General features: G+C 45.7%; 1 protein-coding gene across 1 annotated transcript in view; it reads left to right on the top strand.

Moving 5' to 3' along the window:
- The window catches only part of LOC144724284 (collagen alpha-1(XI) chain-like), a 165860-nt gene that overhangs the window by 78917 nt on the left and 70956 nt on the right, over window positions 1–15987 (top strand). Inside the window, exons 23-30 of the mRNA XM_078603271.1 lie at window positions 41–85; window positions 1945–1998; window positions 2758–2802; window positions 3379–3432; window positions 5213–5257; window positions 5594–5647; window positions 11633–11740; window positions 15347–15400. Of these exons, the coding sequence (XP_078459397.1) occupies window positions 41–85; window positions 1945–1998; window positions 2758–2802; window positions 3379–3432; window positions 5213–5257; window positions 5594–5647; window positions 11633–11740; window positions 15347–15400 (459 nt within the window). The remainder of the gene's footprint in view (window positions 1–40; window positions 86–1944; window positions 1999–2757; window positions 2803–3378; window positions 3433–5212; window positions 5258–5593; window positions 5648–11632; window positions 11741–15346; window positions 15401–15987) is intronic.

Here is a 15987-nt window from a genome sequence, read left to right as displayed (position 1 = left end):
TGTGCTGTGATGTTTTTTTTTTTTCATTTTTTTCTTGAAGGGCTTGCCTGGGCCACAAGGCCCTATCGGACCTCCGGGAGAAAAAGTGAGTCGCGAATTAATAACCGTGAAAGTTTCCTTTGGAAATTTGGCAGGACGAGAAAAAGAGGAGTTGAGACTTTTTTTCAGGCAAACACAAAAAGCCACTGTGCCACCAAAAGATGATTACAGCGCACACTGCAATGTTTCCTTTTAGAACCTTGAAGGGCCTGGAAAGATATATTTAAATGTTACGGTTTTGTTTTTTAAACCACAGTGTCACTCAAAAGAACAACAAACCTTTTGCTACCCCTACGGTAGCGCGAATTGGCATTCACGATCTCCGTGCATTAAAACGGCAATTGTTCTATTTTCCTGAGACAATTTAATTCGATGTACCAAGTGCCACATTCAACACGGCAATAATGACAGTGTCTTGTTCAGTGCACCCGCTCTATATTTGGCAAGGAATATTTAAGATTGTGCATCCTAGGAAGGACACAACATGAATGCAAAGTAAATATGAACAAAATGTGTTTGTGCTCAGTGCACTGTGAATCCATTAGAAGACAATTATTGAGATATTCATCATCACCATGATCATCATCAATAGCCTTTGCCTATCCACTGCTGGATGAGGGTTTCCCCTATGTTATCATCTGACACTGACGCCTGTTAAACTATTCATTTGGAGTTTGCATGTTCTCCCCGTGGTCGCGTATGTTTTTCTACAGGTCCTCCAATTTCCCCCTCCACATTTAGAAATGTACGTTTAGATTATTTGGCTGCTACTATAAATTGTCAGGTGATAAACCACTTCGTTGAGCTATTATTTGTGGCGAGGTCGCTTCTGAAAAAAGAGCAATATTGCTCAGTGGGCCTTACTTAGTAAAAAAATACATACATATTGTGGTTTATTCATAATATAGGTTTTTGGGTCAGATCGCGTTATTTATAAATGCGTCGTAACCCTCCACCACCCGACACGGCAAAACAGTAAAAAAATGTGTTAAACATATAGTGGTTTTAGATTTGATGCTTTCGTGACTGCAAGGATTCATACTCTTAGTTTTTTCGGTAAAGTCACGTAGGTAGAAAAATTTAATACGTGACTTTACCGAAAAAACTAAGAGTATATAGTGGTTTAATAGTATCACCACAACTCATGGATCTAGGATGCCACGATCTTAACGCCCTCGTGCTCATGAAAGTATCTCATTGCTGCATCTTCACCGTGGTTATCTTATTGGTTGCTTCTCTCATTTGGCTACCATTCTGTCACTTGACTCGGTCATCGGTCATCATCCCTTCTCGCGGTTGTATTCCTGCTCAAGCCCAAATCACACCTCTTCTCGAGCAGTCGGTGTGACGTCTTCGATTCCTGTTCGTTCTCTGATCCATGTGCTCTTCTTCCTGTCACTCGGTGTATATTCCCAACATCGGCTGCGATGACAACAGATTGTTGTTCCATATTCTTTGTCAGAGGCAATGTTTCTGATCAGTGTTGCCTTAGCCAGAAATATCCACTCACTAAAATATTTCTTATTCGGGCATATTGGTATGGTGCTGTTCATTATCAAAGTGCTCTTGTCCTCCATTTGTTCACATCTATGCTTCATTGTTTTGATCATGGTCCACCTTCAGCAAATGTCCTAAGAATGTGTATATATATAGCTGTGCGTTCCATTCATGTGTCTCTGCAACAATAATTTTACTGCATTTATCTACCTTCTACACGACTTCCGTTTTGCTCATATTTTATCCCGAGGCCAACTTTGTGGCCTTTCGTTCGTCAAGTGTTTGGGGTCGATCGTTTCCCGCGGTTAGTTTTCACCGGTCGCCACGACAACTGCATCGGTGACAAATCTGAGATGGTTAACGCTTTCTCCGCAGAGATACCAATCTCCTCCTCGCTTGTGTTTGCAGGGCCCACAGGGCAAGCCTGGACTCTCGGGTCTCCCTGGGGCTGACGGACCTCCGGTGGGTCTTAGCTTTTAAGACGACAACAAAAATAAGCATCTTATGATGAAAACTCTTATCTCGATGCTTAACTTTGCTCAAGAGCCAGCGTACGAGGGTCCCTGCGGGTTAACCTTCCCTGTTTGCGCTGGATCAAGGCTGTCGATAACTGCGGTGGTGTAATGGTCAGCGCACTGTAGTTGCAATCCAGAGTGGAGCAAGTTCGATGCCAGCTCCTGGTGTGGCAGTTGAAACAAAAGTTTTTAAACCCCCCCCCCCACCACCCCCAAATTCTGTCCACCCCAGGATCCAGCAGAATAAATGGGTGCACCGTGGTAAAGTCTATCAGCAGGTCGTGTGTGGTGGGGTAAAGTGTGGGTACTCTGACCTCTTCGAGGAGGTCTGACCGGCGTGGAAGAGTAGGCCAAAAATACACTTCAGAGGGGTTCCCGACAGTTGCTCACTCTGGTAGACGTTCTTCAGTAGCACGAGAGAGAGAGAGAGAAAAATAAGTTCGCGGTTGCACCTTTACCCATTGTGCTGAATAATTGTGAAAACGATAAAAAACCGGCAGCTTTCTGGCCGACGGCCACGCACACATTTGTTTTGCGTTTACCGCAGCCGAAACAAGTCGCGCGAAAGATGAGCTTTCGGAATCCCGGATGCGGCGCTTTGACGATGGCCCTTCGATGCAGGCTGCGGACGACGAGCCCCGGTTCCGCCTGACGTTGCATTACCTTCTGCAAACAGCTTCTCTCTCGCTCGTTTTCTCGTGTGCAGGGTCACCCGGGGAAGGAAGGCCAGCCCGGCGAGAAGGGAGCTCCGGTAAAACGCGGACCCTCTCTTTTCCTCTGCACCAATGTCGCACTTATTTCATCATTTGTAGCAAATTTGTATTTTTATGGGTGTGGCAGTGGGGTTCAGTGGTCGGAGCATTGAGTTGGCACCACCTGCGATTAAACTGGGCTCTCAAGAGCAGTGAGTTGATGGTGTCAGCCCCGTCACAAACGACTCTACCAAAAATAAACCCCATCACTTCACGTTTGGTTTTGAGCTCAATTTGTCTAAATTCCAGCTCTGACTCCCATGCGATGGGCATTTCCCTCCACGACAGAGTGATTGTAAAAGTGCTTCCCTCTACTGTGTGTGGGCCAGAGGTCACGTGGAGGGGGTCTCAGAGGTAGCTCTGTGGTGTCCGCTTCCATGGCCCGTTCCCTCGCACGGAGAGTTTCACTGCTCTGCAACGTGTTTAAATTGATGCTTGCTCTCGTGACGTGATGTCGATAGAGCATTCAAGATAAAACTGGGGGAAAATGACGACAGAAAACTAAATCTCTCCTTGCTAGTTGATGGCTAGGTGTTGTAGCCGTGTGTAAAAGTCCAATTTGTTCTTCTCTTTAGGGTCCTGCCGGTCCTCAGGGTCCAATAGGCTATCCTGGTCCGCGAGGTTCAAAGGTGAGTGGGGTATCGAGAGAGGTAAAGTTAAAGTAAATCCTGAAATGGGACGTGTTTCTCCATGGCTGCCGTTTGGAAGCTGATTCTGCACCTCACACTAAAGTCACGTGACTCTGAGCAGGAGCAGCGTCCTTTGCACACCGATTGGCCGCCTGATGAACCGAAGAACGGTTTCACGTGGACGGCAATGCTGGTACAGAGCACGGACACAGCGGCCACAGAGCACGGCAAAGGCTGGTTAGAGCACGGCACAGCAAGCACAGCGCGCGGCAGAACTCGATGGAGTGAACGTTTCCGGCAGCCTGGCACGTCGCCAGAAACCTGCCTGACGTCGGCACGGTGACACGCCGATTTCCCGTCCGTGCGTGGAAAGCGCACGAGGCTCGCTGGTGAGCAGAATTCTGGTTGAGCCAAGCGGCGTGTCGGTGATTATTTCCGCCACCTCGCCACGCGGGAAACGATGCCGCAAGAGCCGTTGAGCGACACAGTCCCGCTAGACTTTAGGGCAGTCCTCTTTATGGAAAATACGCTTTAAAGTTTCGCTGCGTTGTCGTCTCAAGATTAATTTCCCCGACGAGCCTCGTCTGCAAATGTCGATCTGCGACGACCTGCACTCGCGTGGCCACAGCGCTCAATTCGCGGAACGCCGCGGAGCGAACGCTTGAGGCATAATTCGGGAGTTCGTGACGATATTTCATGTTTTGCCAGGTGTATTATCGGCAGCACATTGGCACGATGGCCATCAGTTCATGCTAAGGGAAGTGTAGATCATGTTTTAATCGACTGCGTTTTATTGCCTCTACCTTTATACCGGTCAGCTGTGAATGTATAACTTGTCTTAATTAACTTTTGCATAACGGGCACGGTATGCACAGATGAACACTCTCGCGTGCGCTTATATGCATGGGAGGTTTTTTGTAAGCCGCATGGAAACTGCCAATATGTTAAATGTGATGACTGTTATTTACGGCGGCTAAAATATAATACGCCCATTACAGATGGCTATGTGTTTTTTGAAGGCCATAGTGGGATCAACAACGTGCAGACCTTGCAGCGGTATTAAATTTCAATTTTCAGGAAATGTGTGAGCATTTTCCCCGTTATCCTTTTAGTAGCCTTTGGTCCCTTTATTTTAGGAATCCAATTATGTGTTTTTTTTTTGCCAAAATTGAAAATTGTTTTCTTCACAATGATGTGTCTTTATTGCATGGCAGAAGATTGCGAAAAAAAAAAAACATAATCTAGAGTAATGTGGTTTTCAAGGTGAAAACAAAGATGTTGCAGCCTAAATTGGCCAATAATTCTCCAATGGTCAATCACATTTTCAATCGGCGAGGTCACATGGTTTGTTTACTCGAGCGTTCATTGACATGTTTTTCTCCTCCCGTAGTTATTTTACAAAGGTTATTGTTACTTCTAAAACGCTCGCAATAGCCTGAACGTCCTCTGCGCTCGCCGCTTAATTGAACGAACGCAACTCCATCATCCCCAGTCTGTTTGTACACTGGGCCATCGCCCCCCCCCCGCCCCTGGCCTTTGTCTAATTTTCTTAGCGTGTCCCTAGATCTGATCTCGACGCGAAATACGAAAAAGCTACGGATTTTTTGCAAAACAAAACGCACGCAAAAAATGTCAAGCGATAACGAGCGCACACGGCCAGCTCCACAGCAGGGGGCTAAAAAAAGCCACTCCTTACTCCACGCTGGCTCGCGCTCGCACGACTAAATTCCGCTTGCCGCTTCTTCTTCCTGTGTTGTTCTCTCGCCCGTTGTTATGAAAGGGTGCGGACGGCTCGCGCGGGCTCAAAGGAGGCAAAGGTGAAAAGGTAACCGCTCCCTCCTGCCTCTCTGCGGACGTCGACGGACATTCGCACTTCACCCGGCGCGTATCCCCGATTACGCTACAGAAAACGACGCGTTTCTTTGTTCCTCTTTCAAGCCGCATGCCTTATCCTGAAATTGGAGGTCATGGCGGTGGGGAGGGGGGGGGGGAGAGTGGCTCAAAAAAATAAAAAATAAAAAATGTTTGCAGGTTACGACAGGCGACTGTAACGAGAGCGGTCGACCTGTTGTGTTGGTTTTTTTTTCTTTGCTGCCACGTATTTTATTTTGACATTTTAAAGTATTGCGATTCATTTTTCTCTATTAAATTTTACTTGCAGGGAGAAGATGGATTCCCAGGATTTAAAGGGGACATTGGGATTAAAGGTGACAGGGTGAGTGAGATATTATTGTGTACTTTATATATATATAAATCTGAAATAAGCTTACGATCGAGTCCTCAGGAGCAAGTTATAGGAAGGTATTTCAGAATATGGAATTAGTGGATGTCCTATGAGCAATGAAAAGTGTATACAAGGACAGCAACGGAGGCTATTTTTATCATACAGAGACCTCAGCAACTGGTTCTTAGCAAATACTGGGGTCAAACAAGGTGACGTGCCGTCACCTCTACTGTTTATCATTCGTTCTCTGATGGAATTCTCAGGTCAGACACTGCAATGGAAGATTGAATAAAATTAATAAAAACACGTAAATTCTGGTAGTAGTTCCCGCTGAGATGGAAAGGAAAACCGTTTTCAGCCGGATGGCTAGCCGCTATGTGACGTATTTTATATGAGAATGGATAAGCATGGCGTGTGACCTCAGAGGCATACACAATGTAAGGACAACGCGAGAGAAGGTTGCAGACACGTGTGAGCACACACCTGGTGATATTATTATTATTACTGTTGTAGAAAGAAGAACAAATGTAACGGCACTCAATTTTGATATTAACGAATCTTAACTTTCGATTTAAAGCTTTCGTGACTGCAAGGATTCATCTTCTTGGTTTTTTCGGTAAAGTCACGTAGAAGGGAAGTAATAAAATAATAAAAATAAAACATAATAAAATGAAACAATTCTCACGACGTTTCGGCCACAACGCAAGCAGCCGTCCTCAGGTGAAGAATGAGACACTTCAAGCTAGGAACTTATATGCTAAACTCATCTTGATATGCACATTCTTTTTGTTAAGGCGCTCTTCTACCACCCCCAACCCAGCTTATATGTAAGTTCCTAGCTTGAAGTGTCTCATTCTTCACCTGAGGACGGCTGCTTGCGTTGTGGCCGAAACGTCGTGAGAATTGTTTCATTTTATTATGTTTTATTTTTATTATTTTATTACTTCCCTTCTACGTGACTTTACCGAAAAAACCAAGAAGATGAATCTTAACTTTCCACCTTTTGTAAATTGTAAATTGTATTAACGTGTGGCGTCTCCATTTTACATTGCGTAAACATGTGTATATCCGTGTTCTTGATGACATGTTTACGTCTGTTTTTGTATTACTTGGTACAGGTACGTTTATTTTTATTTTACCGCTCCCGTAACATTTGGTCTGAATTGTTTGCGTTTGGTTTTGCTCTGCACCAGGGAAGTTTTTTTTTTGCTTGAAGTAGAGACCTCTGGACTGCGTGACCTTTTACCTATCAATCAATCCATAACATATTACCCACGACATTCATTAATAAAGCATTTGACATGCATTGCATCGTATATGTAAATTAATATAGATATTTCATAGACATCTAAATGATTCTCCATTCCATGAATGCTCACGATCCGGGTCACGGTTCGCTTCAATAATTAATTTTATTTTCTCTAACCAACGTGAGCTGTTGAATCTCCGTTTATGTGATCCACACCGTAGAGTAAAACACATGCAGAATGCACAGCCCCTTACCAATCTACTGCATCTACTGCTGGATTAAGCCCCCACCCCCCCCCCCCCCCGTCAGCCATGACAGTTGTTTGACCATAAATTTCGATTTAAAGCTTTCGTGACAGACCTGTTCTTCACCTGAGGACGGCTGCTTGCGTTGTGGCCGAAACGTCGTGAGAACTATTTTATTATGTTTTATTTTTATTATTTTATTATTTCCCTTCTACGTGACTTTACCGAAAGAACCAAGAAGTTGTTTGACCATACTTCACCACGCTTCGTGACTGGTGCGAAAATGGGAAGCCGAGAAACGGTCCAAAAAACGGAGCGGCTACGGCGCACTGAACGACGGATTGCACCAGTAGAGGGCATCTCCTTGTGAGCCCGTGCCGGTGAAGTCATCACCACTAATTCTAGATTTGAAGCTTTCGTGACTGCAAGGATTCATATTCTTGGGATTTTTCGGTAAAGTCACGTAGGTAAAAAATGTACTTGATACAGCGAGCGTGCTGTGACGGTTCCACCTGAAGACGGGAGGCTTGTGTTGCCTCCGAAACGTCGTGATTTTTATTTTAATTTTAAATTTTTAGCTACGTGACTTTAACGAAAAAACCCAAGAATATAATCACTACTAAGTTTAAAGAGGGTGATGTTGAAGCAGGCTATCTATGATGAAGGTGGCTTGATTCTGTTTGAAAACTACTCGGAAGAATCTTCTTGGTTCTTTCGGTAAAGTCACGTAGAAGAGAAGTAATAAAATAATAAAAATAAAACATAATAAAATAATTCTCACGACGTTTCGTCTTTTAGACGCTGTCGCCTCGACAGACCTGTCTTCACCTGAGGACGGCTACTTGTGTTGTGGCCGAAACGTCGTGAGAATTATTTTATTATGTTTTATTTTTATTATTGTATTACTTCCCTTCTACGTGACTTTACCGAAAGAACCAAGAAGATGAATCCCTGCAGTCACGGAAGCTTTAAATCGAAATTTACTCGGGAGAAATGGTGGGGATGAGCTCTGAGGATGTGGCTAGTGATAGTCGGAGCTGAGAAAATAATATGAAGGAACTTGAATCAGGATTGTGCAAACGATGACATCGGATGCACTGGCCCCATGTGCTGCGATCAATGAACATTGGGGTACAGGTAAGCAGAAGTCCCGAGACTGACTCAGCAATGATTTGCACAGTGCCCAGCGTCCATGTATGGGTCGATAATAATTAATTGTTAATTGACATTATATTTCTCATTTCAATGAATGCAACCCGACGTAGTTTGAGGAGGACGGCAATAAGGAAATGAGGTGTGAAAGAATGTTCACTGTGGCTTTTTCGCTACAAAAAAGAAACGAATCTAAACTAACCTGAATTATTGACAAAATGTTAATTGTGTTTATGAATGAAACTAGATCCGCGCCTTATTTGTCCTCATGGAGAAATTAAGTCACTGTTAGATTTTTGTTATCGGTGGGGCAGTAGCACAGTGAAAGATTCATAATCAACGTTTTTGGGTTTAGATCGCGTTATTTATGAATGTGTCGTAACCCTCCACCACCCGACACGGCCAATCAGTAAAAAAGTGTCACGTTGACAAAAGACAAATAGTTCACTGCTTTATCCCACCGGTGTGTTGAAGTGTGAAACCACAACATTTACAAAATTTACAAAAATCACACTTCAACACACCGGTGGGCTAAAGCAGTGAACTATTTGTCTTTTGTCAACGTGACACTTTTTTACTGATTGGCTGTGTCGGGTGGTGGAGGGTTACGACACATTTATAAATAACGCGATCTAAACCAAAAACGTTGATTATGAATAATATTGGTCGAGAAAGCCTACGTGTTAAACAGTGAAAGATTTCCGTAGGTTATTCATGACAGATTAATCACACACGGACGTTGTCATTGTGTCGCGGTTACCACCTGACTTTTGCAATTCAAAAGTCGCTGGCTCGGTGTCCGGGCCCGGCAGTTGAAAAAATGGACCCCATCCACCCAAACATTGAGATCACCACGGTCGCGTGTGGTGGGGTAAAATGTGGGTATTCCCACCTCTTCCCAGACGTTTGGCCAGCTATGGAAGAGTAGGCCAAAAAAACCTCCAGAGGGCGTCTCTAGGGCTCCCTGCAGTGGAGGGCCCTTCTGTCAGCAGCAGCGTGAGCAAGCAATTGCAGAGCTGCAATTTATTCTTTCATCTATTTTATACATTTTTAATGATGAGTCAAAATCAAAGTGATTTGCTGCTCAAATGAGCAGCGCTGAGCCAGTGGTGAAAATTCAAAATTTCAGGTGCGAGTCTGCCCACAGCACAATCACACTGTGGACTTCGCCACGAAGCGGTCCTCATTTAACCCACCCAGAGGGATGACGGAATGACGAGCCAACCTCCAACCGGGATTCGAACTCGCGGGGGCCTTCCGATTGCGAGCCGCTCGCTCCGCCGCTGCGCCGACCTGGGCTTCGCATTTCTCACCGGGACTTCGCTCCGGATACGTCCACTCGGGCGATTGCGGTTCATTAAAAGGGCCCTTTCTCCGTAGATCTACTCAGCTTGATGCCCCCGTCGGCTACAAATCATGCGGGTCCCCCCCCCCCCCCCCCCCGATGGGCGATGCAATTAGCGAGGGGCGCCAGGCGCTTCTCTCACCCGGACCTTGTAGGTGCAGGTGGCCGATTAACGCCGGCACTCGAAGTCGGGGGGGGGGGGGGGTGGAATTAAAGGCGGCTCAGCGAGCCCCGTACCTCGTTACTCGTGGTGGCGATTCGGGCGTATGCTCACGGCAAAACGGCGCCGTAAATCATCGCCCTCCTCAGAATGCCAAGCGGAGCCGCGCATAAATACCGCGACGAGCAGCTCCCGTATGCTTTCGGTAAAAAGAAAAAAAAAAACTAATAAGCTGCTGCAAGGAGATGAAAAATACTCGGGCCCGGGCGCTCGCTCTTGAAAATAAAATGTATCGTCGCGAAGCCAGTTTCAAATTGGGTAAAAGTTCCGAAGAGAATTATGCCAGCAGTAGTCGGAGCAGTAACGGTCGCTGCCTCGTTGGGAGAGTCCGCGGAGAGTGATTGAACTCTTCTGCGTGAAAACTCAATGGTGCGAGGTAAAGCATTTAGGCGATGGAAAGTTATTGGATAGAAGAATAATGTGAAGTGATTTTTTTTTTTTGCAAGGGACGCTGATGATCATGTTGAAGGACTATCTACGTACACTGTCCAAAATATCTACTGGCGCTTAAGGGTGTTAAATAACCGTTATGTTTCGAAGGTTGGCGACATCACTTCGGCTCAGATAATTGTGTACCCGTTTCTTGGTGCGTGTTGTAAATCTCGTGTGCGGTGCTCGTGGGCGTCCGCATGCGTGTGTCCCCATGGTGGCCGCTACCAGCACTCATCGCGACAGTCCATGCAGGCAGCACAGGCGTATCTCTCTCTGTCTTTGCGAATACGTTTTACAGTATGTGCCAAAAGACTGCATGACGGCTAGCGCAGTGCACTACAATCTCGGCATACCTCGGCTCAAGAAAAATCGTCAAATATAGTTATCGGAAACTTGGCCGCCCTTAGGTGGACGCGGGCTTAACAGTTTGCTTATTGACCTGTGTTGTCCGTTGACCTGTTCTGGGTATGATGTGAAACTGCAACCAGCAACGGTGTTACCTAAACACGCTCATGTGGACAGCAAGGTGGAACCACCTCAGTTGTCCTCGCTTAGTCGTGGCTCAAGAACCCAAGGGCGAGGTGAAGGGTAGGAGCGAGATGCGATGGGATGGAGGGAAGTGCGGGCCATGAGCTTCCTCTTGGGCAGAGACATGAAAAATAAAACCGTGCATGCACCTCCATGTGCCGAGCTTAGCCGCAGGTTGAGTGGTATTGGGTGCAGTTGTAATCTACGAGGCACCGCGGTGGCGAGATGTTATCTCCCTCGCCTGGTATGCAGGAGGTCGTGGATTCGATCCCGACCCTGACGCCTGTGTGTTTGTCGTTTGCATGTCTCTCTCCCCGTGGTCGCGTGGATTTTTCTCCGGGTCCTCCGATTTCCCCGTCCACATGTAGAAACGTACGCTTGGATTATTTGTCTGCTACTAAAAAATTGTCAGGTGATAAACCACTTCGGTGAGCTATTATTTGTGGTGAAGTCGCTTCTGAAAAAAGCGCGATATGGCTCAGTGGGCTTTCCGTTGGTAGAATAATAACAGTGTAAACAGTGTAGGCTGTGGAAAGTGGGACCAGATGGGCTAGAGCCATGAACCTGCCCTTTGCTTTGATAGCTTAACGGAAAAAAAAGATGTTATCCTCAGCAACAACGCAAAGACAAAGGTGGCTAGGTATGACGCAGCCCCACCCAATGCCACTCCATGTGCCACTCCATGTGCCACAACCAGCCCTGCATTTTGCGATCACTCGAAGAACTGGGGCAGAAAAAAATGTATCTTTCATCTGTGATGAACGAGGTCGCGCGTGTGTGTGTGTGTGTGTTTGCGTGCGCGCAGGGCGAGAACGGACCTGCGGGCCCTCGCGGAGAAGATGGGCCAGAGGGCCCCAAGGGGCGCATTGGGCCCACAGGAGACCATGGGCCCGGGGGCCCATCTGGCGAGAAGGTGACCCGAGTCTGCTCATCGTGTTTTGCCGGCTTGCAAAAAAAACGGCATCGCCCACTCCCCCCTCTCCCCCCCCCCGTCCCCCCTCCATCACTGCTGCATTGCACAAATCAATACACTCCACTTTTATAGCTTCTCATTATATTAGCGAGGCCCTCAAAAAATACCCTCACCACCGTCATCATCGACACTGCTTCCTGATAACAGGAATGTGCGCACGTGCCATGCTAACACTCAGAGCTCTGATCCGCTGTAATTAACGAAGAGGCAGCAGGTTTCTTCATGTATCATTGTGATCGGCTTCATCCATGCGAATGATTTGAACGCACTTTACTGCATACGTGGGTATTTGATCATACAGAGTGTGTGCTCTCGTCTGCGTGGAGGCTGCTTATCTGTTTGGCATTCGTTGCTACGCAGTGTGGGAAATGCATTGCAAAATATATCGTTTTTTTTTCGTATATAATAAAAGTGTTTTTCCGTCGTCGTAAATGCGGGAAGGGCCCTCATTTTACCTTGAAAGCAGCATACCATATTACATTTGATTATGCTAGCCAGTGTTTGTACTCATGCTACGCTGCTTAATTGTTGACCTGAGCATCACCAACATTATTATTATCATCACAGTGACCGCAACTGTCATTAATCTTTCTCCACTTCATCGCTCCCCCAGCAGCACCCCACTCACCTATCCCCATGCTCATCACCATCTCCGCTGCCACCTTTGTCACCACTTGCAATGTTGAAAGGCACTGCATAAATGGCTTATTTTTATCTTTAAATAACATTTGAAAATCTTCATCACAAATTGTTAAAGCGATGCGGAAAATGGTCTCCTGTCGTACCATATTTCCATTAGCTTTTAAAACGATTTCTATTATCTCATTGGCCAGAAGTTGCATTATTTTTCTTTAAGTTTGACAGCTAATTAATTACAGCTGCAAAACCTGTCTCCACGCTCCCTCCTCTGTGCTCTAATGGGACTCTTTCTCAGAGCTATAATGTCTACCGTTGCGAGAGATTTCATGCGTTGTTTCCCTCTTTTTTTGTTTTTATACAATAACGCACATTGAGAAGAGCACAGGAAGAAAAAAAACCAATCCAATATTCCAGAGATTTTGTACAATTTTTATACTTAATGGTCTCTGTTTTGGGTCCATAAAAAAGCCATCTGTGTTGTGAAAATGTAACAGTTATAATCATCTCCCGTGAAAAAAACCCCGTTAATGTGTTGGCATAAATAAAATTATATGCTACATTAACCCGTATACATATGAGAATGGGCTAGTCAGCAACTAATATTGAATTACAATTAACATTTTCAGAGGAGACCAGGCTATTAAAGCTCCTGTCTTTATAATAATAGGGCTTTCCTTCTTGTGTGTGCTGGTAATATAACATTTTTAAAACATCCTAACCTTGTCGGGATCAAGAGATGTATTTCAATTTGCTGCAGATGCCATACACTCTCAAAATTAATAAAAAAAAACAGATGTTTCACCCATTATCTACTGCTGGATGAACCCCCCCCACCCCCCCCCCCCCCCTCTTCATACCATAAGTCATGGGGGAGGGAATTGTTTGACCATACTTCAGTGTCAGTTCGGCCTGGCGAGGTGCTGCCCCCACGGTTGTGAAAGTAAGAAAGGCCGTTGCTGAATATAATCACCCACAACTGCCAAAAAATACAGATGGTCCTATATACACCTGGGGATGGAATGCCATGACCTCCACCTGACCTCGCCACCGAGCTGCCGCTCACTGCTGGGTTCAGTACCAGGGTTCACACACCATTAGCTCTCACTGTTGAGCTGGCCATTACGTAACATGTTTAGGCACGCATTGTTTAATTTATTTATTTCCTTTCTAAGTTCACGGCAAATACCATCTGAAACGAAATAGTGGAAACGCGCATCAAAGCACGTGAAGGCTTTCGATTTAAAGCTTTCGTGACTGCAGGGATTCATCTTCTTGGTTCTTTCGGTAAAGTCACGTAGAAGGGAAGTAATACAATAATAAAAATAAAACACAATAAAATAATTCTCACGACGTTTCGGCCACAACGCAAGCAGCCGTCTTCAGGTCTTCAGGTGAAAACCAGGTCCGTCGAGGCGACAGACTCTGTCGCCTCGACGGACCTGGTTTTCACCTGAAGACGGCTGCTTGCGTTGTGACCGAAACGTCGTGAGAATTATTTTATTGTGTTTTATTTTTATTCTTTTATTACTTCCCTTCTACGTGACTTTACCGAAAGAACCAAGAACACGTGAAGGCTCTCGCAACTGACTGAGCGCGCGAGTCACCGATGGGGATTCTTGTGGTGCTTTAGAATGGCTGGAACTTGGTGTAAATGATAGATTCCGACAAAAGCTTCATCATTATCATCAGCCGAGTTCTTCCTACTGCTGGACCAATGCCTCTCAAAGCCATGGTCATCTATCACTCTTTTGTGTACGCGCGATCCGTTGTCATCACTCCGTCTCCGTGGTGGGCAAATCCTCTGGGGAATGTTCACTCCTCTGACCGCCACTGCGCATCATCCCTTCCCGTGATCTGCCCTACGCAAGCCAGTTCACCTCTGTTGTCCGTCTTCATCGTGCCTTTCGCTTGGGTGGGATTTTGACTGCACACCTTGAGAACTCACATTCGTTTTCTTTATGTGAGCCCCAAAATGAGGTTCGCAGCACCATGTATCCTCGAGATTATCTAAGGCTCCTCCTCATGGGCAATAATACCTGGGTGCCGTTGTTCCTGGCAGTTATATGGAATGCTTCTGCCTCGTCTCAAACGCCCCCATAGAACCAGGGCAGCGAGCGTGCTACCACTGGGCCATGTCCACGGCCCATGCCCGTGTGTCCACGTGACCCCTATGGCGCCCGTGTGTCCACGTGATCCACGTGGTGGCCATACCCGTGTGACCCAAGAGGGCGACTGGTTTCACTCGTAGGGCAAATTCAGCCTCAAGTTTTTGTATTGTTTAAGTCTCACGCTCAGCACTTTCAAAAATATACGGTATATGATCCCGAACAATCAACAAAAAAAAGTAATTTACTCCCCTGTTGAGCATCATACAAAAAAAACCCAGTGTAAAGAAAGCAAAGGTCACTACGAGTAACGTGTACGCAGTGTTATTCTATCACCTCTTGTCACCATGTCTTTGCGCCCTTCTTCTAGGCACATGTCCCATGCATGTTCACGTACTCTGGCCTCTAAACCTAATAATTCATCTATTAAATGTCTAATTTACAGCTCAGTTGTTGCTGCCTCCCCTCTGATGTATGACGCTAGGGATAGGTGGGATATAATCATTCTCTTACCGAATAATATTTCATTTATTGTACTTGTAATTTACAGCTCACTCAAGCTAAATATGTGCCGCCGCATTTCATAATGTATAGGCGGAATAGGCAGTGCTTCACTTGGGTTACGTAATGCACAGTGCTGAACAGGTTGATTCGTGTGTGGTATGGGTGTGTATGTGTGTGTGCATCCATCGTGTGCCATGCCGGCTTTCATAGGTGCTCACTGACAGCACTTGCCCCAACAGCCTGTGAAGGTTATACGGGGGATCTTTGCATCCACTGATATGTTTTGTTTGTTCATCAGGGTAAGCTTGGAGTACCCGGTTTACCAGGCTATCCTGGCAGGCAAGGTCCAAAGGTATTGAAATCAATATTAATTATGTCTTTACATACACACACTCACACAGTGCGTACATATACTGAACACGTCGAAAGAACAGTTTGACATTAGCCGATTACTTATTTTGTTGGTTAATGTCTCTGGATATGTGGTCAATATGCATGTAAACCATTGATTTTATTCTGTATAATATACGTTTTCATTGCAAACAAAATGTAATTAAATGTTTGCATTTGTTCCAGCTAACATTTTAAAAGTCAATAACGTATCTTCCTTTCATTTGTTTAATCTTTGCTTGCAATCGATGTAAAGTAAGATGCATACCAAAGCCGTGGCGATGAAATCCCTGCCCCAATAAAAATTGTCCCTTAAAACAATGCCAAAATGAGCAGCTCAAAAGACTCTCCAGTGCTTTCGGCTTGTACCACGTGTCGTTCGGCACGATGTCCGACGTTTCGCTACACGTGCTCTGCTGGTTCCTGAAGAAGCTTCCCAACACTTCGAGGGAAACGTTGGACATTTCCGCCGGACAACACGCGGCACAAGCCGAAAACACATGGGTTTTGGAGAGCCGTACGGCACAACTACGACAATTTGCTCTAAAA

The sequence above is a fragment of the Lampetra planeri genome, chromosome 20 (assembly GCF_965212315.1).
Source record: "Lampetra planeri chromosome 20, kcLamPlan1.2.h2, whole genome shotgun sequence".
NCBI classification, from domain to species: Eukaryota; Metazoa; Chordata; class Hyperoartia; order Petromyzontiformes; family Petromyzontidae; genus Lampetra; species Lampetra planeri.
Note: the sequence above shows the minus strand (reverse complement) of the source record. Positions and strands in the feature narration are given on the sequence as shown.